Source organism: Nymphaea colorata, chromosome 12 (assembly GCF_008831285.2).
Source record: "Nymphaea colorata isolate Beijing-Zhang1983 chromosome 12, ASM883128v2, whole genome shotgun sequence".
NCBI lineage: Eukaryota > Viridiplantae > Streptophyta > Magnoliopsida > Nymphaeales > Nymphaeaceae > Nymphaea > Nymphaea colorata.
The window spans coordinates 22,642,181-22,667,116 of record NC_045149.1 but is presented as its reverse complement, the minus strand read 5'-3'; the positions used below and the strand labels follow the sequence as shown (position 1 = coordinate 22,667,116).

The 24,936-nt window shown below is 40.6% G+C and overlaps 1 protein-coding gene across 1 annotated transcript in view; it reads left to right on the top strand.

Moving 5' to 3' along the window:
* LOC116266392 (ATP-dependent DNA helicase SRS2-like protein At4g25120) overlaps positions 1-24,936 on the top strand; it is a 49,004-nt gene that overhangs the window by 5,545 nt on the left and 18,523 nt on the right. The window contains exons 4-14 of the mRNA XM_050081008.1: positions 53-216; positions 13,937-14,141; positions 17,020-17,076; positions 17,174-17,279; positions 17,364-17,497; positions 17,634-17,708; positions 17,849-17,976; positions 21,730-21,859; positions 21,942-22,025; positions 24,046-24,159; positions 24,270-24,370. Of these exons, the coding sequence (XP_049936965.1) occupies positions 53-216; positions 13,937-14,141; positions 17,020-17,076; positions 17,174-17,279; positions 17,364-17,497; positions 17,634-17,708; positions 17,849-17,976; positions 21,730-21,859; positions 21,942-22,025; positions 24,046-24,159; positions 24,270-24,370 (1,298 nt within the window). The remainder of the gene's footprint in view (positions 1-52; positions 217-13,936; positions 14,142-17,019; positions 17,077-17,173; positions 17,280-17,363; positions 17,498-17,633; positions 17,709-17,848; positions 17,977-21,729; positions 21,860-21,941; positions 22,026-24,045; positions 24,160-24,269; positions 24,371-24,936) is intronic.

Genomic DNA, 24,936 nt, shown 5'->3' with positions numbered 1-24,936 from the left:
AATTCTTGTCTATTTTTCTATTTTTCCTTTTTCTTGGTATCTTCGTTTACAGGGAATTGCTCCATCCAACATACTGGCAATGACTTTTACAACAGCTGCTGCGTCAGAAATGAGGGAGAGAATAGGAACCTTTGCAGGAAAGTCTATTGCTAAAGAACTCACAATCTGCACATTCCATTCACTTTGTTTGCAGCTTTGCCGTGCACATGCTGAGAAGTACGTTCCTCTTATTTTCCTTTTTTTATTTTAAAAAATTTTCTAACTGTAAATCTCATCTTTGACCACACTACATGAACCTATGCATGTTGATAAATGGCCTGATAGTTCCACATTTGATTTTTAAATATAACTATGATGATATTCCCTTATTTGAGTCATATTAGTTTATGTAAATATGTTCCTGTTGCTACATTTTCCAAATATAGTGGCTCTAATTGTATTTTGCTGAAACTTATGTGTATTATTCCTATTGTATGTGTTGACGTGTTTTAATGTACGGGTCTGGGTCTGGACCCGGTCCAGTGTGTGCTCCTGTTTAGGCCTATTGAGGCTCTACTTGTATCTTTGTAACCCTAATTTTTGGGTATGAATGAAAGTTTATGAGAGAGAGTGTCTGGTTGCTAGTGGGCACCGGTCCTCCTCACCCGTGGTTTTTTCCCTCTAGTTGAGGGGTTTTCCACGTTACATCTGTGTCCGTTTCTCGTTCTCTCGCTTTTACTGTTTCTACATGGTATCAGAGCCAGGTTGGTTCTGAGTTTCTTGTTTGTGCTCGTATTGGATCACCGTTTGAGTGGTGATCGTCTGCCGCCGTGAAGTTCCGGTGGACACCGTCGACTCTTGCCGGTTTGCTGTGCGAGCTCCTTCACCATCGGCTTGTGGATGACCTACCAGCGGATTTGATCGAAGGAGAACCGATTTGAGGGCCGTTTGAGACGATCGTGCCATATTCTGTATACCCAGTTTTAACACTAAGCTTGTTTCTGTCTGAGCTTCAATCGAGGGCTCAATCGGCTGTAACTTTTGGGGGTTTTGATTTTGATCGCTTCCCAACCCTGTTTTCGGTGACTTTTCCTGCGATTGGACCGTTGGATTTTGATGATTCCGGTGCCATTCGATTCCTAACATCCAGGTGATCCTCTCCACCAAGTTTGACGTCGATTGGACCACAGATGGCGTTTCTGGAGGCGACGGACGGAATCTGGCGGAAATCGGTGGCGTCTTCTTGAAGCAGGCGACAGACAACCTGCGACTTCAAGGCTCAACGACCTGAGCGTAGACTGCTCGGATTCAGCCCAAATTTGGAGCGTCCACTCCTTGGCTCGTGCTGTTGCTGTGGTCCAAATTTCAGAATTTTTGGAGGTGTCTACGATTTTATACGAATTTTCAAGTGAAGCCCTCTCCGACAAGCCTGAAGCTGAGTTGCGCCTGAGGACTTCTCCCGACGGTCCCAGTGCTCTCACGCCTTGGATCTTCAGCTGCGTCGTCTGGCTGTTGTCCCCAGCGTCTGCAGCCTCTTTCATTCTACGCCACCAGCGTCGCCGGTTTCCTCCAGAGCTGCTTGTTCTATCTGTGCAGCGCCGCCGGTGATACTGTCTGCTTCGCCCTTTGTCGTCCGCTCTGCGTCTGACGGGTCTCCCTCCCGTGTTTCTGCATTTTTGCACATCGGTTGCTGCTCATCCTCTACTGCCGTGAGTTTTGGTGGTGTTTCTGCTGTTCCCTATTACCGTTGGTAGTCTAGGACTGTTCGCTGCCACCGTGAAGTTTCGATGGTGGTCTAGTGTTGCCTTCATCGCCTCCGTGCTGCGATTGCCGCTGCTGCCGTCGCTCGTGTTGGTCGTTTTTTGTTGTGTGTGGAGCTGTCTTCTTCCTTCTAGCAGTTGGCCACCATTTGTTTCACGCTTCCAGCCTTTATTGCTATTTTAGTGATATTTCGTGATGGTAGATTCTCGTATGGGCGAGTGGATTATTGATAGTGGTGCTACTCACCACATGACTGGCGATCCTAAGGTCTTTCATGGGTATAAGCTTTTGTCAGGAAAGGAACGTGTGTCTCTTGCCGATGGTTCCTCTATCTCTGTGGCTCGAAAAGAGAGTCTCTCACTTTTGAACAAGTTCTTAGTCTACAATGCTCTACATGTTCCTCATCTTCCCTTGAACCTCTTGTCGGTTAGCAAGATTACAAAAGAGTTGAATTGTGAACTTATTTTTTCTGCTGATCGCTGTGTTCTGCAGGACTTGGTGACATGGAAGAGGATTGAGATTGGTATGTTTTCTGAAGGGCTATATCGTTTACCTATGCGTGCCGCTACTGCCCTCATGACACCTGCCAGCAAAACATCGAAGAGTAGAGAGGACTCCCTTCAATCGATTCTGTGTCGGCATGAGCGCCTTGGACACCTTCCCTTTGGAATTCTGAGACAGTTATTTCCTGATCTGTGTTCCAGGTTAGATATGACTATGGTGTCTTGTGATGTCCGTCACCTGGCCAAACATGTTAGGCTAAGTCACACGGGTGCTGATACGATGATACGGGTACAGACACGGCAATTTTCACAATTCTCGGATACGCGGATACGGCAAATATAATATTATAAAAAACTATAAATAAAAAAAACATTAAATTAATAGTTCACTATTAAAGTCACAAACAAAACATTGTTTATCACAAAACATTGTCTATCAATATCATCATTCTAGTCATTTATCAGAAAAACAGAAAAAAAAAACCCCAAAGAGAAAGGGAGAAGAGCTCAACTTAACTTAAAATCTGTTTTTTTTTTGTTCAGATCGGGTCTAATTGTCACACCTCAACCTTTGACCCTCAAACAATTTTTTTTTTCTAAACATAAAGCATTGAGGTGCGACTACACAACAATTCAAAAAAAAAGGGAGCTATGTCATTTGAAACCATGGGGCAAACTTTTATTTATATAACAATTTCAATTTATACAAAATCACATCTATGTGTATGACAAAAATGTCCCAAACCACAACTTTGATGCCTGACAAAAATAAGATAAAAAAGACCAAACCATGACGCGCTGGCACTACCAAAGACCCAAAACCTCCCCAGTGGGATGTGAGTGAAGCCATCTGATCAACCTGCTGCTCCGGTCCGCCAAAACCTGAAAAAGAAACAACTGAAGGCTTAGCCTTCGCAGTATGACAACAAGCCAGGAAAATCCCAAACCCTCTTAGGTAGGGCTCAAATCTGAGAACAATCATAAAAACAATCTATCGTCATGTCGTGTCAGGGCATAGGCACATCATTTGCCAAGAAAACCCCTATCATAGACCACGACATGAAAAGGCCACTCAAGGGCCACATTTACACAATCTCAATCACATGCAAGACATGATTAAACATTTTATTTCAGTCATAGCATTTACATGCCCATCAATCACATACATTTGTCCACACACATTTCATTCACATACATTCATTTTCATTAGCTTTAGTAAATTGATAGTTCCTGTGGGTGCAAACACAGACACGTGCACACCATGGGCGGCTCATAGCCGAGAGACAACCCCCGTGGTGGCCCATAACGGTATGGATCCATTCATCCGCTGCAGCGGTAGAGCACTCATCTATGGGTGTGTGAATTCCATAGAGAGGTACTCAGCCTTCCCTAGGACACCCAGGTTGGGAAGGCGGGAGCCCAACGCTCCAAGCACAACACACAGCAGTACTCTGGGGCCTTGCACCGCCTGCGCTCCGAACAGGCAAGACCAGTGGCGAAAGCGGGACGTCTCCCTAACACATAGCCACATCTCACTGGCCTCTCATCTCTTATTCTTTCATTATTATCATTATAATTGCACATTCACAAAATGACTGGCTAGCTCATGAGATTGGTACATACTTCACGAGTGCACCCACACCTCCAATTGCCTCCACACGAGGTCTACACATAACGTTAACAGTCATAGCTAGCCGTCATACAATACGGGTACAACTACCCTCCAATTTCAATCAATTGCATTATTGTCCACCGCAATACATATGCAACAAATCACAACATTCACATCTTATCAAACACATCAATCAGATCTTTCAAAACTTGGCCAAATCCCGGAGAGTAGTCTCGATCCGTGATGGCTCGTAGCTGTCCTATGCAATTATCATTCTATGATGCCCTCTTGTAACACCACGACCTTTTAACCCACAAACTTTTTTTTTTTTCTAAACATAAAGCATCGAGGTGTGACTACCCAACAATTCAAAAAGACGATGAGCCAAACAATTCAAAAGAATGGGGCGAACTTTCATTTATATAACCATTTTGTTTCATACAAATTCACATCTATGTGCATGACCAAAATGCCCCAAAATCATAACATTGATGCCTAACAAAAAGAAGACATCAATAAAACCAAAACATGACGCGCCGGCACTACAAACGACAATCCCAAAATCTCCCCAGTAGGACGTGAGTGAAGCCATCTGCTCAACCTGTTGCCCCGGGTCCGCCAAAACCTGAAAAAGAAAACAACTGAAGGCTCAGCCTTCGCAGTTTGGCAACAAGCCAGGAAAATGCCAAACCCTCTCAAGTAAGGCTCAAATAAAAGAACAAATATCAACCCATCTATCGTCATGTCGTGTCAGAGTACGACATGTAAAAGCCACTTGATGGCCACACTAACACAACATCAGTCACATGCGAAGCATGCTTAAACATAACACTTGCATTCATATCAATCACATATACGTCAGTCACATGCATTCTATCAAACACATTACATTTTCATTAACTTTAGTGCATTAACAGTTCCTGTGGGTGCAACACAGGCACGTGCACACCGCGGGTGGCCTACAGCCGAGAGACAACCCCCGTGGTGGCCCATAACAGTATGGATCCATTTCACCCGCTGCAGCGGTAGAGCACTCATCCCTGGATGTGTGAAGTCCAAAGTGAGATACTCAGCCTTTCCTAGGACACCCAGGTTGGGAAGGCGGGAGCCCAACGCTCCAAGCACAACACACAACAGAACCCTGGGGCCTTGCACCGCCTGCGCTCTGATAGGTGAGACCAGTGGCGAGAACGAGACGTCTCCCAAACACACAGCCACATCCCACTGGCCTCTCATCTCTTATCCTTTCGTTTTTTTTTTATCATTATCATTACTCATTCACAAGATGACTGGCTAGCACATGAGGTTAATACACCCTACGAGTGCACTTACACCTCTCAATGCCTCCACACGAGGTCTATACATATAGTAACAGTCATTGCTGGCCGTCATACAGTACGGGTACAACTACCCTCTAATTCATCAATTTGCATCGTTGCCCATGGCAATGCATCTGCAACAACATACACATTCATATCAATAATCACATCAATCATCACATCAATCACGTCAATCACCTCTTTGAAAAACTTAGCCAATCTACAGAGAGTAGTCTCGATCTGCGGTTGGCTCGTAGCTGTCCTATGCAGTTATCATTCTATGATGCTTTCTAATGCACAATTGGGGTCGAGGAGACACTCGACTCGATACCCCGCCTCATCTGTCCTAAACAGATATCAATTCTAGCATGCACATGCCAATGCGTAACATTTTCAAAACAAAAGACTAATAATCTTTCTAACCCATTCAATCATATAAGCAACATACATATACTCATTCAGAAAGCAGTCAATCAATTAACATCACAATCCTAGGATCCCTTGATCCTATGAGCACACAATCACACATTTGCCCCAGGCAGGGATTTGCCTGGAATGTCGCCATACCTGTGGCGCGCTCACCAAATTCTTCAAAATGCCGCAAGCTTCGAACTCAAGGTCGACGGGATGTGCCCGGCGTACCTGCAAACATAAACAAGAATAAGGTTTCTACTAAATACCTACACAATTCAAACAAAAATGAACAAATACAAAATAAAATCCTTGAGGCACGTGTCGTCGCCTCAAGAGGGTGTCGACGGGTAGTGTCGACCTTCAAGCCCTCTACTAGGCCACTTCCCAACTTCTAGCCGTGCCAACAAAAGTCAAAACTCAAAGCCATCAATCCATCTATCACAAACGCCTTTCTCCAAACTTTCTTTTTCTTAATCAAGGATTCAACCCCAAAGGCACATCCAACTTACGTACGCTTTCCCTGTTTAACTCCAAGACGCACTCGTTCACCAGAACGTGTGCTACACGCTCACCAAAACCGTCCTAAATCTTCCCCACAGCCATACAAACGCTACCATGCTTCCCTATTACTTCGAAAATCAACTCATCATGCTTAAAAGATCAACAAACACATGAATCATCGCGTCTCCATCATAACCCCACATTCTCCCCAAAAGCAAAATCGCTAACATGCATCCCAAAACATCAATTCTAAGCCCTAGCATGCACAAACAATAATTATACATGCTCTAAAAGATAATATTCAATAATTTGGGCTTGATTAGGTCTCGCTCACCCTAAATCAAGAATCTGAACTGCTGCAACGCCTCCAACAGTCACCTCAAGCGATCAATCGGTCCCCGAACGACAAAAATCGTGCTAAACCTCCACCACCAACACTGCCTACTCGCTGCTAGGAGGGGAAAAACACGTTTCCCAAGCTAGAATCCTAACAAACAAAGCTGAAAACCGTGAGGGAGTGCTCGATTGGGATAAGGGGAAAAACAATTAGAAAAAAAAAAGGGGAGAACGAGCTCACTTAGGGTACGTGAGGCAAGGGAAGACAAAGAGAGAGAGGTTCAGACAGAAAAAGGGAAGAAGGGCAGTGAGGGGAGAGGACGAGAGAGAAGAGAGAGTCGGTGGGAGAGTAAGGAGAGGGACCGTGCAGGAGAGGGCTATCGGAAAGGGGGAAAGAGAGGGGCAAGGGAGAGGAAGAGAGAGAAAGCATTCGGTAGGGAGGGCAAAGGAACATGAGAGTGGCGGAGAAGGGAAACAAAGAACGAGAGAGGGAGAGAGTTTTACCCAAGCGCCACCGCCTCAGCTGCCGTTGTCGCCGGCACCTCCCCCGTCGTCGCCGGCACCTCCCCCGTCTTCGTCTTCTTCTTCTCTGCGTGGATCTCCCTAGCGGCAAGAACGACAACGAAAAGGGGGAGAGCGAGATGAGGACGAGGGAGAACAGTCCTCGTCGGGCTCTCCCGCGGGTAAGCTGCGGGTCCGGATCTGGGTCCTGACCCGACCTGCCCAAAAAAAAATAAAGAGCGTTACACCTCTAGTGCACAATCGGGGTCGAGGAGACACTCGACTCGATACCCCACCTCATCTGTCCTAAGCAGTTATCAATTCTAGCATGCACTAGGGCTGGGCGTCGGGTCGGGCCGCCGCCGGGCTGGCCCGGGCCCTGGCCGGATAGGCGGGCCCAGTGGCGGCCCGGCCCGGCCCGACTTCGGGCTCCGCCTCGCCCTCTCGCTCGGCGCTCCCCCTCGGCCCCTCCTCTTGTCCTCGTCTCCCTCTCCCTCCTCCTCTCCCTCTCTCCCTTCCCGTCTCCTGTCTCCCTCCTCCTCTCCCCCTCCTTCCTTTCCCCCTCTCGGCCACTCCCTCTTCCAGTCTTCCTCCTCCTCTCCGCTCCCCCTCTCCCTCTTTCTCCTCTCCGCTCCCCCTTTCCCTACCTTCAACGTCGCGGATCGAACGTTCTCGAGGACGACGTGCTTGATATTATTACCAGCGACATACTTGGCCTCTGTGAGGGCGAAAGCGGATGTCTTCATGATGTCGCCCATCTTCTTCAGGATCTGTCGGAACTGAACGGTCAGGGCGTCGGCGTGTCGCTCCTCTTTTTGAGTATGGCGTGGCCCCTCGTGGGCCTATGGCACCGATTAGGCGGGCCTTCATGACCTCGAGCATCGTCACCGTCGGAACGATGTTGAGCCTCTGACCCTGGCCGGCCATCTTCTTGATGATACCTTCGGAACGATTCCGAACAAGAACACAAATACCTTTTATCTTTACACCCAAAGAATCCCAAAATCACGATTCTTTCAATCTAATTGCAGAAAAACCCTAGAATCGATCAGACGGAGTACCTTCTCCGTTCTCCAACCCAAAGATTTTGATGAGACGATAGAAACACGATCTACAATCCAACCTCAAATGCAAAATGCTAAACACCGTCGCGATTAGCATGGTCGATCCTTCCTCTTCTGCTGCTTTTGATCTTTAATCGGCGTAGCACTCGAAGAAGGGGGCTCGCCGGAAACACTTCCCCTCACGTTACCCGGGAGGGAGTCAGGAGACGGGAGGGGAAGCGGGCCGGGCCTGATTTTGGGTGGACAGGCCCGGTACCCGGCCCGGCCCGGCCCTGATTTTGGGTGGACAGGCCCGGTACCCGATGCCCAGGCCTAGCATGCACATGCAAATGCGTAACAGTTTTCAAAACAAGATTCTAATAGCTTTCCAAAACAGAACTTGTCACATGACAAATCATTCACAATCAGACACATCAGTCACACCTTTCAAAACTTAGCCAAACCACAAAGAGTAGTCTCGATCCGTGATTGGCTCGTATCTGTCCTAGACAATTATCATTCTAGGATGCTTTCTAATGCATAATTGGGGTCGAGGAGGTACTCGACTCGATACCCCACCTCATCTGTCCTAAACAGTTATCAATTCTAGCATGCACATGCAAATGCGTAACATTTTCAAAACATGCTTCTCATAGCCTTTCAAAACAAATCATATCATATATCAAACAATTTGCATGCATACACACATTCATCCACAAAACAATCCATCAATCACATCACAATCCTAGGATCCCACGATTTTAGGAACACACATTCACACAATTGCCCAGGCAAGGATTTGCCTGGAATGCCGCCATACCTATGGCGCGCTCACAAAACTCTTCAAAATGCCTCGAGCTTCGAATCTGGTAGCTCAAGGTCGACGGGACGTGCCCGGTGTACCTGCAGACAAAAACAAAAGATAAGATTTCTACTAATTAGTTTATCGATCCAAACAAATATAAAACAAAATTATTGAGGCACATGTCATCGCCTCAAGAAGGTGTCGACGGGTAGTGTCGACCTACAAGCCCTCTAATGGGCCACTTCCCAACTTCCTGCCGTTGCCACCAAACATCAAAATCCAATACTTCGATCAATCCATCCTTAACACATTCTTAAATGCTTTCTATAGTTAAAGCGTCTTCCCCACAAATACACCCAATTTACATGTTCTTCTCCAACTAACACCGCAATACGCCCGTTGACAAAAGCTTGTGCCACATGCTCATCAAAACGATTCTAAATCTTCTGACCCACATCAAATCTCTACCATGCTTCCCTATTGCTTCGAAAATTAACCCATCATACTTAAATGATCATTATAGACATGAATCAACGCTTCTCCAACATAATCCTACACTCTCCCCAAAAAGCAAAGTCGCTAACATGCATCCCAAATCATCAATTCTACCTTCTAGCATGCTCAAACAATAATTATACGTGTTCCAAATGAAAATATACAATAAAATAGGCTCAATTACGCCTTGCTCACACCAAATCAAGAGTCTAGACTGCTGCAATCCTTCCGGCAGCCACCTCACGAGTTCAAGTGATCTTCAAACAGCCAAAACCTCTCATTGCCGCCTCCACCAATGCATCCCAGCCACTGGTATGAGGGGAAATATGCGCCTCCAAGCTGCAAGTCGACTTAAAAGGCCATAAAAGAGTCAAAAATCGACCAAAGGGAGTTCCAAAAAGGAATCTGTCATTAGGAGAGGCCCACGGTAGTGGTGTGGGCAGCTGAAAAGAATGAGAGAAAGGGGCGCTGACAGAAAGGGGAGACAGAGAGAGGGTGTTCAGACAGAAATGGGGAAGAAGGCCAGTGAGGGTGAGAGTGCATGAGAGAAGAGAGAGAGAGAGCAGGTGGGAGAGTGAGGGTGCTGACAGAGAGAGGCGCGAGTGAGAGGGGAGAGAAACGACAACAACAAAAAAAAAAACGGAAGGGGGGGGGGGGGGGGGAAGGGCTGCGCAAGAGGGAGGAGGAGAGGAAGGAAGAAGAGGAGAGAAGAGACAAAGAGGCAAGGGGACGACAGGGCTCACCCCAAGCGTCGTCGTCGCCGTTGCCTTCTTCTTCTTCTCTGAGTTGCGGTCGTGGCTAAGGGAGAGACGAAGAGGGGAAACGAGGGAGAAGGAAAAACGAGGGAGGAGAGGGCGGTGTCGGGCTCCTGTCGCATGTGGAGTTTGGGTCTGGACCCTGACCCGACCCGTCCTACAAATGCCGAGCGTTACACTAATCCAGACCCGATCCAAAACGTATCCATGCCGTATCCGCACCCGTATCCCCATATCCCCGTATTGACATAGATACGTGGGCCAAATAGGCGTTTCCTTGTGACTTAGATGTTAGGGCTTCATACCCTGTGTCTACCCATCGTTCTAATGAGGTGTTTGCTATGATTCATTCTGATGTGTGGGGGCCTTCGGAAATTCCTTCTTGTCATGGTTTTCGGTATTTTATCACCTTTATAGATGATTGTTCTCGGAACACCATTGTTTACTTGCTAAAAGACCGTAGTGAAGTTCCTACTGTCATATAAACTTTGATTACTTATGTGGAAACTCAATACGTGTTAGTCTGTTGATAATTTCTATCGAAAAAAGGGAATTGTTCATGAGACTTCATGTAGTTATACTCCTCCTCAAAATGGAGTTGCTGAAAGAAAGAATCGCCAGTTATTGAATATGACTCGGGGAAAGAATCGCCAGTTATTGAATATGACTCGGGCTCTTCTTTTTCAACGTCATGTTCCAAAAAAGTATTAGGGGGATGTTGTGTTGACCAGTGCGTATCTTATCAACCGTCTGCTTAGTCGGGTTTTGAATGGGCAGACACCTCATTCTATGTTACTGGGGAGTCATGAACCTTTCTCTCTTCCACCTAGAGTTTTTGGTTGTGTCTGCTTTATTCACAATCATAGTCCTCATATTAAAAAGCTTGATCCCAGGTCTATTAAGGGCATATTTCTAGGTTATTCTCCCACTCAAAAAGGGTACAAGTGTCGAGACCCTTCCACTGGTCGTGCCTATGTTACGAAAGATGTCACTTTCCTTGAACATGCTTCCTATTTGGTGAGAATTCTCTTCAAGGAGAGAAGTCTATGTCAAGGGAAGAGTATTCTCTGAGTTAAGATATTCAGTTCACAGATTTCTTGGACTATAGGCGGGAGGAGAGTCAAGCAGTTGATGAAAGGGGTTCTACTGGGACTGAGGAGGAACGTAGTGATGAAAGGGGTTCTGCTGGGACTGAGGAGGAACGTAGTGATGAAAGGGGTTCTACTGGGACTGAGGAGGAACATTGTCACAGTTTTGGGCAAGTTTACTCTGGGCGAAGAGTCTGTACAGATGAGGTGACAGGTGGTGAGAATTCTACTTCCAATCGAGTTAGTCATTCCCTGGATGATCCAAGTCATGCTTGGGAAAAACAAGTTGAAGAAGACATTCAGACTGTTGCTGCAAGTGAAGAGCTTCCCATCGCCCTGCGAAAGGGTGTTAGGTCATGTACTCAACATCCTATTGGTAACTTTGTTTCATTCTAGACTGAGCAATGACTACAAATGTTTTGTATCTTCTCTTTCTTTGGCTGTGATTCCTAGGAATGTTGTTGAGGCTCAGAGGGATCCCAAGTGGACTTATGCAATGCAGGAAGAGATGGAAGACTTGAACAGAAACAAGACATGGGATGTGGTAAAGTTTCCTGAAGCCGCTCATATGGTAGGATCTAAGTGGGTTTATGCCGTTAAGTATAAGCTAGATGGGAATATAGATAGATATAAAGCTCGACTTGTTGCCAAGGGGTTCAATCAGAAATATGGAATCGACTACTTGGAGACCTTTCCTCCCGTTGCAAAGATGAAGACTGTCAGAGTCATTATATCCTTAGCTGTGATAAAGGAGTGGAAGATGTACCAATTTGATGTCAAGAACGCATTTCTCAATGGAGACCTTGAAGAGGAAATATATATGTGTATGCCTCCAGGATATGAGGAACCTAAAAAATGTTGCAAGCTAAGGAAAGCTCTATATGGGCTCAAACAAACTCCTCGAGCATGGTTTGAACGACTTAGACTTGTAATGAGACAATATGGATATCATCAAGGGAATGAAGATCATACACTCTTTGTGAAGAGGAATGAGCAAAAAGTTACTATTCTGTTGGTATATGTTGATGATATGATTGTCACATGTGATGATGAAGATGAAATAAGTAAGTTAAAGAAACTATTGGCGATCGAGTTTGATCTCAAGGACCTTGGTAAGTTGAAATATTTCCTTGGGATTGAAATTGCTAGGTCTGGTACTAGCCTTGTGCTAAATCAACGGAAGTACACTCTAGATTTGTTAAAGGAGACCGGAAAATTTGGGTGTAGACCGGCTTCTAGTCCTCTAGATGCTGGCCATAAGCTGAGTCTTAGAGATGGGGAGCCTCTCTATGAAGAGGCCAAGAGAAGATATCAACGTCTTGTGGGGAAATTGATTTATCTTACTCTCACTAGACCTGATATTACCTTCGCTGTGAATGTGATGAGTCAGTTCATGCATGCTCGCACGGATGCTCACTTGAAGGCTGTCGATAGGATCTTATGCTACTTGAAGTGGAATCTTGGCAAAGGTCTCCTGTATGTTAAGCAAGACACTCTTGGGATTGAAGGTTATTCAGATGCAGACTGGGCAAGCTGTATTGACACTAGGAGGTCCACCTCTGGCTATTGTATTTATTTAGGAGGGAATCTCATAGTGTGGAGGAGTAAGAGGCAAGACGTTTGTTCTCGTTCCAGTGCTGAAGCAGAATACAGAGCTGTTGCTATGGGAGTTTCTGAGCTTTTGTGGCTGAAAGTATTGTTGACTGATATTGGTATAAAAGTTGAAGAACCAATGAAGATGTATTGTGATAACAAGTCAACAATCAACTTGGCCAACAACCCTGTGCTTCAAGACAGAACAAAGCATGTTGAGATTGACCGGCATTTCATTCGAGAGAGAATTGATGCTAAAGAACTTGTACTTCCTTATATGAGATCTAAAGACCAAACTGCTGATGTCCTGACCAAAGCCTTGTCTTCAACTTCATTTGAGAGAAATGTATCCAAGTTGGGCATGTTTGATCTGTATGCTCAACTTGAGGGGGATTGTTGACATGTTTTAATGTACGGGTCTGGGCCGGGACCCAATCCAGTGTGTGCTTCTGTTTAGGCCAGTTGAGGCTCTACTTGTATCTTTGTAACCCTAATTTTTGGGTATGAATGAAAGTTTATGAGAGAGAGTGTCTGGTTGCTAGTGGGCACCAGTCCTTCTCACCCGTGGTTTTTTCCCTCTAGTTGAGGGGTTTTCCACGTTACATCTGTGTTCGTTTCTCGTTCTCTCACTTTTACTGTTTCTACAGTATGCACACAACATATTTAACATAATATTGCAAATTATTGCTTATTGATTTACACATGCCATGTGCATAACTGCAAGCACATATATGTCAGAATCTGTTGTATGATCCCTGCAGGAACGTCCTGTACACCTACATAATGCAACATGACGTGGGTGCTCATCGTCCAAATTTCAGTTGAATGTGTATGGACTGGTTTTGCATAACAGCAGGTCAGGCCTCGCCATTTGACAAGCTGGGCTTACCCTAATCCAAAGTCAGGCTAGACCAGTCCATTTTCCAGTCCTGGTGAATCTGGCCCTATTTGTCATCAAGCCTACATTGTTGTGGATGTCTAATTGTTAATTTTTAGAGCTTGCATTATCTAGTAAAGCTTTAACTTCATAGTCGGATGTTTTCCCTAGAATTTGCATATTTACTTCGTCATGTAATAAGGTCATGCCATCAGTTCTGCCCAGGGGCTTCTTTTTGTTTTGTATGGATGTATTTGGATGTCTCAAACATATACCTGTTTTCTAAAATGGTTGTTGGTTTTCTACTTTCGGCTTGTGGTCACATGTTCCATCTAACATTCTTGGTACTATTAGGTTTCAACGTACACCTGATTTCTCAATTTATGGAACTGGGCAGCAAAGGCGAGCCGTAATCGAGGCTGTGCGCTTGATGGAGATGGGTAAAAAGATTAAAAAGAAAAATATGGATCAAAATGTTCAGGAGAATTCTACTGAAAAGGATTTTTCTGTGGTCTCCTTTAAGGACAATTCCAAGAAGTGGCAGAAATTTGTAGCAATGGTGAGTACATCCGATGTTTCTATGAAAGTACATGCCATGACTGTGTAAGGCATAAAGGAATGGATTTATCAATTTTCGACATGTGAATGTTTAATGAGCATCTTATCACACATCTATTTTGTCAAAGCTCATGATTCTTTCTAATCGTATATATGGTTAAAAGCACTAGGCAGACCTAGTTTGTAGACCCCTAAAAAAAACGGCTTCATTGGGCCTTAGGCATTCCTATTTGACAAGAGGTAGAGGAATAAAAGAGTGAGTGGAAGAAGAAGAAAAAAGAGGAAGAAAGGGCAAAATGGGGTTTTTGAAACTTCATTTCAATTAATGCATTGGTGATTAGACGACAGAACAAGGCAAACATGAAAATTTTTATAGTTAAAATTGGAAAAAATTGCACCTTTTGGGGCCACCTAGGTGCCTCTAAGCTTAGGTGCTTAGGTTGCCGCCCACTTGGGCAATTGCTTAGTATAGGCATTTCCCTCTTCTTTTCATGCAGGTTTGTTTTTAGCATTCACCAATTAACAGTAAAAATGTTAACTCTCTGTATCAAAAAATGTAAATAAGGCACACAAACTGTACCGTGCATTTGCTTAGACTTGGAGTTTTAATCTAGCTTTCTTGTGCTTAAATGCTGTGAGCAGAGTAAACAACAGTAGTATCATGATGATGCAAGTGTACAATTTAAAACTTTAATCAGGTCTTTTTCTTTAGTAACTAGGATGGAGGGATTTGATGATTGTCTATTTGTTTTAATCTTGATTCTTAGGAAGATCAAATTATAGATGGCGTGCGTTTGAGTTCATGAAAGCTGATGGTTAAGGAAAGTGCCTTTGTTTGATATTTATGTAGTATAGTATGATGAATAAATTTTATAAGTGGCAACTGTGAATCAGCATACGGTATGTGGGAACGCGAGACATGGTGATATGCTGATTTTTTCCCTTATGGTGGAAAATGAATTGTTTTGTGCCTATGTGTTCTAATAAAAGCCATCGTTGTCCTCAGAATCAATTTCTTGAACAAGGTATTCACATAGAACTATTTTAAGTTAGTTTCTTAAAGAAGTTATTTCACATTGAAACTAGTATTGTATGTATCATATGATACGTACCGTCTCATTTTAAATTTACGATACAATACACCACCTGTATCGCAAACAGGTGGTGTATTGTATGTGTATCGCATGTATCATGCAATACACAGCCTGTCGTACGATACAGGGCGATACACTCCGTATTGCACGATACATGTCTATTTTGAAAAATATGTGGTTAAAACCACCCTTTTTCAAACTAATTTTTAAAACTTCCCTCCCTCTTCATTTCTGAACATATCTAATACTTGAAGAAGGAGGAGATTGTGGCAATTTTCAAAAGGAATAATCTGTTTCACCATGAAATCGTCAATTTGAGGGTAGATTTATGCATGGATGATTGATTCTTGGATAAAGAGGGCTTATATCTTCTACGAAAGATGAAAATGAGAATGAGATGATAAAGATTATGAACAAAGCTATTTTCATTTGTTATTTGCATTAACATTGAACAATTTTGTCTTGTGATGTGATGTATACTGTACGTAAAACTTGGTTTTTGATGTGTTATGGATCTTATGACTTACTTATGAGTTATTATGTAGATCATCTTATAAATTGTGTTTCTTGATGTCTTAGTTCATGTTGTGTTGCTATATGATTTATAACCACTTATTAATGTTTGTGAAGTAACTTCATACCTATAATGAGCCTGCCATTATGTATAACATGCTTTGTCATTAAGAAAACATATTTTTTATTTCTCTTGATTTATCTCTATTTTTTCTATTTTTGAATTAAAAAAATAAATTTACGATACACATGATACATTACGATACTTTACGATACGGTGTATCTATTGGCTTGACCGATATGACTTATGGTACGCTTTTTACAACATTGATTGAAAATTTGAAACTTCTTTCTTGTTCAGAAACTGCAATAAAAGGCCTTTTTAACACACTATTGCACATTAATCATTGTCCAGTTAATCTGTATGGAAAAGTTTAAACTTTGATCAATTAGTTCCCATGCATTCTTTCTTGTGAAAAATCTGCTTTTGTGTATTCTACTGCTAATGTTTTCCGAGGTCATTTTTGATTTGTCTCCTGGTCTGTATTAAGGGATCAGTGGTTTGCTGAGAACTTGTCACCTTTACTTTTTTAATACCTTCCTTCCTTCTCTCTCTTTGTCTCTTTGTTTTTGTACATGTATACTTGTATATATACATACATGCATGTGTAAATAGTACATAGGGATGTCAATAAATCCAAGTTAGCTCTGATATCAGACCGAACCACTTTAAAAAAATCGGATATGGAACAAAATTTAATATTCGATTTACAAATCAGATTGGATTCATGTTTATGAAATGAATCCAATCGGGTTCGAATTTAAGTAAATAACCCTCGGATTTAGATTCCAAACACATTGGATATAACTTTAAATAAATATCCTATATCCAATGTCCATATATTTTGAAAGTTGTATCTCAACATGTCGACTGCAGTTTGGATTTGGTTTAAAAATCAGACTTGGATTTAGATGTTAATCTTAAGTTCAGATTCAGATAACTATAGATTTTTGTTCATTCACCTTTAAATCCAAATTTGAAACTGAATTTATGAACATCCAAAAAGCGGATATGGGACTACAGAGTATACTTGATTCGAGTCCAATCTGTTGCTTTTCCTCTCTGTGTATGGCCTATATTAATAACTATATATTTATAATTTATTTGTTGACATTCATAATGATGTCCTTTACTTTAATGCAGAAAATTTGCAATGTTTAGTTCTTTTGATATGCCTGATTCTTTGCATGCCTGAACTTATCATTCTCTAGGCCAAGGCTTCTGGGAAAACTGTTGAAGACTACCACAATATGGGCTATGAGCAAGGGGTGAGTTTGATTCTGGTGCATTGAAGATGTCATAGTTGTGTTCTTGACAATAATGCATCTGTTAGTATGTTGGGCTTGACTTTTATTTCATTACCAGGCTGAGATTCTTGGGCATTACGATGACATTTTAAAATCTTGTAATGCTCTGGATTACTATGACTTCATCAGCTTATCTTTGAAGTTACTGACCGACTTTCCTGAAGGTACTCAATTTTTAACTGTCCTGGACATTGCATGTGGCAAATATTGGGGTCAACTATGACTTTTGTCAACATTTTGGTTTGCAGTGCACAAGCAATGTCAAGATCTATGGAAGGCAATAGTGGTTGATGAGTTCCAAGATACAAGTGCTCTGCAGTACCACCTTCTGCGAGTTCTTGGTTCCCATAATCGTATCACTGTTGTTGGAGATGAAGACCAGGTCTCTGAATATGTTGGTTGTTTTCTCCAATACAAAATTTGAAATATTTAATTGATAAGGCTTCAAGAATATTTTGTGCTGTATGTATCTGTTTTCATTTTAAGAATTTTGAAACTGGTTTATGTTGCATTCACAGTCTATTTTCAGCTTCAATGGGGCAGATGCTTCTGGATTTGATTCATTTCGCAAAGATTTCCCTTGTCATAAAGAGGTAAAAGGTTATTTCTCCTTTAACATTTGCTTCAGCTTATGTGCTTATCTAGGAATCAGATTTTTGTGGTTTTGGCAAAACTTTTTTCAGGCACCTGAATGAACCTTTTCTTTTATGGCTTTCTACCTTGTTGCTTTCAGGTTAGGTTACAAAAAAACTATCGCTCTACACGATGTATTGTTCAGGCATCATTGTCCCTGATTCAGAATAACAAAGGAAGGTGCCATCTGAAGCAAGTGTTGACTGATAATGATCCTGGATCTAAAATATCCTGAGCAGCAGCCTTTTTGTGTGTGTGTGTGTGGCCAAATTTTTCTCAATGTGGTTTTTGTGGGAACTCATTCTGGGAAGTGTTTTTCCTGAAGATATTTTTTGAGTAAGTTTTATAGAAGAAGTATACCAGTGCAAAGAACTTGTAACTTTTGTCAGAAATATCCAATTAACAATTGGGAAAGTTATTGCAGAATAAAAGGAAGAAAAGTAGTCATTCAAGTAATATAATAAATAATATAAATAAACCTTTAACATGCTAAGTGGTTTTAGGCATCCATAATGACTTTTTGATGATACTTTGAGTACAATACAAGCTGGCATAGGAATGAATATGAAAGTGTGATGTTTGGCATATTTATATTAGCTAAATTATGGACATAATGAATATTACAGTCACAAATATGAGGGTTATTTTGAAAAAAATGTAATTTTATCACCAAAAAAGAAGGGACAACATCATGATATTTTTCTTCTCCTAAAAAAAATTCTTTAATCATTAATATAGGAAGAAAATATCTCAACATTTTTCTTTTTAAAGAAACTCTTTTATAGGTGATATAGAATAAAGAAACAGAAGCAATGAAGGAAGGAAAGAAGAGAGAGCAAGGAATAAAAGTAAGAAAGGAAGGAAACAAAGAAACAAAAGAACAAAGGCAAAAGGAAAGAAAGAAAGGAAGAAGGAAACTGCAGCAAGAAGAGAGGAAGATAGAAAGGAGAAAAGATAGAGGGTAGAAAGGAAGAAAGAAGAGCAAAAAAGAACTTTTTTTTCTTTTAAGATTTCTATTAAATTTTATTTTCAATTGTTTTGAAATTTTCTGAGGTTTTCGTTAGAAAATGTCTTCTTCAAGAAAATCCAGCCCAAGAGAAGGAAGTGTCTACTGATAGAGTAGCAGTTACGAGTCAGGTTATCTACTCTTTTATGCAAGGAAAGTAGGGTGAGTCGGGTGATGATTATAAATGTTCCATAAGGTAGAAAAAGTCAGCTTCCATATATATAGATATAAAATTGTTAGTTTGCATGATTTTGCCCACGTTATAGCTTATGTTGCTGGGTGCTTCAATAAGCATGAAGTGTCAATGTTCCACACTTCTAGACATCGATGCTAAGAGCATGTGTTTGTGCATTGCAAATACTACATACTAATCCTCAACCTGCATGTGATGATCATTCAAGACATAAATGGCAAATTTTACATCAAAATTTGGATTCCCAAACTTTGCAAGATAAGCAGAGCTAAAGTTAAATAATGAAGCAATGCCTTTTTTCTTGCAAAAAACTCTACAGTAATAATCAATGTGCAGAGAGATTGTGTGCAAGTGACTGAAATATTTTTTAGTTGATTGCATGTACGTCACATTGTCTTTTTTCATTTTCTCATGAACCCAACCATACATTCGTGGTCTATATGATCAGGTCAGTGGACACTTGTTTTCAAATTTCTTGAGTCAGACATGTATCAAGATTATTTTGTTTTGTTGATGGTGCGCCAAATATGGTGGCGCACTCGCATCGACTCGGGTGTGGCCCGATACGGCACCCAACTTGGTCAAACTGAATCGGGTGCTGCTGACCGCACCTGTTCTTCTTTTCTCTTGTTTTTTTTTTCATTTTTTCCCTTCTTCTATCTTTTCCTCTTCTTTTTCCCTTCTTCTCTCTCTCCTCCCCTATTTTATTTAATAAAACTTTGAATTTTGTATGAGATTAAGGTTGACCTTGATAAAAAAAAGTTAAAAAATATAGACAAATAAAATTACTTATATAACATATCACATGTATGTATATATATATTTGTTTTCTCTTGCCGCAACCACACCCAATTTTTTTTTTTGGAACTTGCCGCATCTCACACCGGCACCAGCACCTGGACCCATGTGACATAGCTGAAAATACATCAAATTTTTTAGGTTCAAATGTGATTTTGGTCCAAAACCACAAAGATAAAGACAATTTAGTTTTTTGACCATGTTGAAGACATCTATGCCATTGGAACATGTAACAAAATTTGGATTGTGAGATTTTACCTACATGTATATGTGCTTGTGCATGTGCATGTATATGTGTATAAAACCTCACACTCTTACAATGTCGGTACTGGGGAATAGTGTTAATTTTAATTCTATATGTGTTTTTTGATTTTTATATTTCTCTACTTTTTTTTTTGACTCATTCTGAATTTGGATACTGTTTTTCCTTGTTACTTTAATACTAGAGATGCTTTCATTGAGATGATCTCATTCAGAACACCTGGAGTTTATTTTTTAGCTCTTCAATATAAAAAATTGTTTTGTGAGAACAGTGCACTATAACCTCCTTTTTTCAGCAGTTGAACTAGAATCTCCTTAATCTTTTTCTTGCAGATTTATCCAGATTTTTCATGTCTGCTGGAAACTAACAAGTCAACTACTTCCTATGACACATGGATACGGGTAGGGGTGCAGTGCGGGTGTTGGCACGGGTACATGTGTAGAGCAATTTTCAAAAAGTTGGGTATGGGGACATGGCTGTATATGTGTATATATAGATACATATATAATCATAAGATTTTAATTAAATCAACACATAAAATCATTCACAAAAAAATATATTATTCAGAACAAAAAACTAAAATGTACCCAAAACCTACAAAAAAAAACCGTAATATACCCAAAAAATACAAAAATTAAAGTGCCATGTCCAGGCCCACACTCGCACCCACACCCGTGTCGAGACGGGGGCTTGGCCTATTCAGTCGTACCATGTTCCATTGACTACATCCTTTTACTTATCTTTTCACATTTGTCTTTGAGTTTAAATTTGTCAATTAAGTTCTTAAAGATGAAAAAAAGAGTGATTAGTAACTGGCATGCACATGATCCTTTGTGTTCATGTAAACCATTGCCCTGCCAGAATATTTAAAATTTTAAACTATCATGATAATATTGGGGAAATTGAAGAAAACGAAAGAGGAAAAAGAGAAGGGGAAATCATGCAATCTTACTGCAACAATGTCGTGATATTTGCTTTTCTTTGGCCATTTTCTGAATCTCTCTCTCTCTCTTTTCCCCCATCCATCTTCCTATCTATCCATCTTTATTTGTTGAAATTTGAGCGAGAGGGATCAAATATGCTTGGATGAATTGGCCCATCCAAGTATATTGCTCTGTTTCTCCCAATACATATGAAAAAGTTAAATGGATATCCTTTATTAGGAGAGAGAGAAATGAATATGCATGGATGGGTATGATGAGATCATCTCCCTTAAATTCTAAAACATTTTTTTAGAAAATTGCTAAGAAGCTCACTGTTTCATAGTTTTTCTGTTACCATACATATATTAATATTTTTCAATCTCCAAAATTTTGTTGAGATTTTCCTGAGAAAAATGATTTTTAGAAAAAAATGTGAAAGAAACGACCTCGTCGATAAAGCTTGTGGATGTTTCTTGCAACTATGTTGTAAGTTGTAATCCTTTCTGCTGAGTAAATAACTGTAGTAGGCTGGTGATTTCTTAAAACTTAAAACACAAATGTTGAGGGTGAATTTGTCAGTTACTATAAGACAAGGATGGAAATGGACGTGTTAATTGCTTATGAAGCAGGAATGAGTTTGAAAAGAACTATTGTTTGCATGGTTTCTATGGTGGGACAGGCATGTGCATATGTGTCTTTGTTGTTGCTGATTGTGTAGATGTGCACATATTTTCTTTTCTCATCATGCATTTGTTGACCTAAAGTTTTATTGTTTTTATTCCTTTACAAATTCTTAAATTAGCATCATAGAGTGCCACAGTGAGGATGCTCAGTGCTCATTTGTTATTGATAAGATCATGGAAATGACACCAGATCAATCTGTTGGTAAATGCTCTTTTGGGAGTATTGCTGTGCTCTATCGGCGCCAGGTATAAGATATTTGTATTTTCCGTGGTTCTGCTCTATGTAATCAATACAGATTTGTGCCTAATGGTCTGTTTTTTGGTGAAGGTCTCTGGAAGAATGTTTCAATCATCCTTCCGGACAAGGAAAATTCCTTTCAATGTCCATGGTGTGGCCTTCTACAGAAAAAAGGTGTAAACTTGTTGGACTGGGCCTGTGCTAATTTATGCCTTTATTAAAATTTGTACTTCTTGAATCAAGGGGTTTGGGGATTTACCAGTAGATACTTTTATTTGCGTTGAGTTTATAAGTGCTTGAACTGTATAACATCAAACAAATGGATCTTTTTAACTGGTTGCTGGCCAGAGGAATTTTGATTAAGTGAAGATTAATAAAGAAGTGCCTAAATAAGTCACATATGTGTATTTCTTGTCTGAGATGCCTGAAAGAGGTATTACCTTTTCTTGCAAAAGCTTGGATTAGTATATGGTGGTCGTATGTAAATGAACTAGAAGTGAGGTTCTCGTTCCTGGAAAATGAACATGGCGACAGTGCCAAATGTTGCTAACTTTTAGATTTGAGCAAAATTGGGTCCGGTAGGCATATTGACAATATGTCTGTGCTGTCTTCAAACTCGTGGATGTTGGTACTTGGAGTAATTAGTGCAGTCAATGAGTATCTTTGCTGGACAGGTTTTCAGCAACTTGTATTCATGTTTGACTTTGTTAAAGATGGTATGGAAGTGGATAGTCGACTTGATTAATATTTGTATGTAGTATGTACTATGTAGGAGTAAACCAGTCATTTTGGAGAAATTTGCAAAACTCTGCCAGACTGCCACTGATATCTCTCACTGAACCTGGTGTAGCAGTGAATCAACCATTACTGTGGATGTTGTGATTTTCTCAGGCAATTTCTCTGTGATTTTTTAAGGACCAAAGAAGTCCTTTAGTGAGTTTGGTCATGCTTTTCCAAAATAAATTTTTGAGCAGAAAATCATGGCTATCCTTTTCCCACTAAATAACATGTCTCAATCGCCATTCATTGACAGAGACTTAAAAGTGAGCTAGTGAGTAAGGGTCTCTGGCTGAAGGTAGTACTAGAATATCCATAAGACATCATTTGTGAGCCTTAGGATTGATATTGACCCTAGGAATCATCAATAATACCTCCTAATAAGTGGAGACATATGAAGATAAAAGAAACTTGGTCAATCAAGGGGCTTTCTTCTGTTGAAAAATGGATTGAAAAGGCAGTTGGGTCCGTTAAGAATGATTTTTTTTAATGTAGGAGACTAAACAAGCTCAGATAATTGACACAAGTGACAAGCTGAGCTTTTGTGGACTGGATGTCGCATGAAAATGGTCTTAATAAGAATTGGCGCTTAAGCTTCTCTTAGCATGGTATTTTAGTTGGCAGCAATGAGGATTATTTTGCACACACACACACACACACACACACACACACACACACACACATACAGAGATAGATACAGACCACATACAATAATTCCATTTGTTTCATAATGGGATGAAAGCCAATTCATTGTTTTTGCAAAATGCTTGTGGATTATTTGTACATGTAGTCGTCTTCCTAATTTTTATGTAGTAACTTTTAGCTCATGGTTCCAGGATTAATCCATTGTTTGGTTCCACTTATTTATACACAGTTACATCAAGTATAAAACACCTTTCTTTATATAAAGCATATGTTATTGTGCAAGAAGATTCTAGTGGAAAGAAATTCATATAAAAGTTTTTTGATATTTGAATCCATGGATGCTCTTGGCAATGGCTGATACATTGCCAACACAGAACAGGAGGTAGGCCAGCTTTGTTAGATTTAATTGAACAGTCACTCTAACTTGGTTAAATAATAGCTTAATAATAGTTTTCTGTTTTGGTGTTTGTGTGTGTCCTAAAGAGAGAAAGAAGTTGATCAAGTTTGACTTTTGCAACCAATAATCTGATATAATTTCATGCAAAGTGGTAATGCAGTCCGTAAACTAATAGCATGTTCTATATTTATGTTGAATCCTGTGAGTTTTATCTGTCAGAGAGAAACATTGTTTTATATGTTTAGATTGTTTATGTTATGGTGAATTTTCTTGTTTCCAGTTCTTATTTGCTTTCTTAATCTTTTGCTTTAGCGGAAATAATGTCTGGTACTATAATTTTTCTATGTCATTTCTTTCCTTATGTTCTTTGGATAGGTTGTTAAAATTATCATGGCCATGCTTAAAACAGCCTTGCCTGGTTGTGAAGATGGCCCTTATCGTCAGGTTTTTAAGTCCTTATTTCCTGGGGAGAAGGCGGAAAAGAAAAAGGTGTGCCATTCATTCTGGTGCATATGCCTTTATATTTTAATTTCATACTTTATACCAGATGTTCTTGTGAGATTGTTCTGCAATGTTCTGGTGCTCTTGAAGCCCTGCAGGTTGTTGACTATATTGACAAGGTGTCTGCCACAAGAAAATGTAGTTTCTTCTCAACTGCCTGTGATGTCTTTACAGCAAAAGTTTCTGGCACTTTCACAAGGTCTTGTCATGATTGAAAATATCGCTCTAATACAAGGAAGCTGTTTTTTGTTTATTGAATAGCTAACACCATTTTAGACTATTCTAAATGTTTGTCACATTGCGTCTGTTTTCTGAGAATGCAAGTTTTGATTACCACTCCTTTCTTTTTTCATAACTTATATGTCTGTTGTATTTGGTTCTCTGGTTGGTGTGATGATGCAATTAACATGTGGAAGAGAGGAAGGAAAGGGAAGTGGGTTGGGGGGAGGGGGTGGATAAAGTGCAATATGAAATGTCAAAAAGTCTACAAAAAAGCCTTTTCTCCACAATGTATTAAGTTAGTACTATTAAACAATTAAAATGCACAATAACATTAAACATTCCATGAAACATAATTAAAAGGTATGCACAAATCATCATGCTTATTGGTAAGTTTCTTTACCTAAAGGTTTCAATGTTCATTACAAAGAGCAAGTTTACAATTTAACATGACTGCCATCATTGTTCATAGGGCACAGAGATAGACAATAATCTCATAAAAACCAGCTGTTAAATCTTAAATTTGTGTTTCTACGTTCTAACACC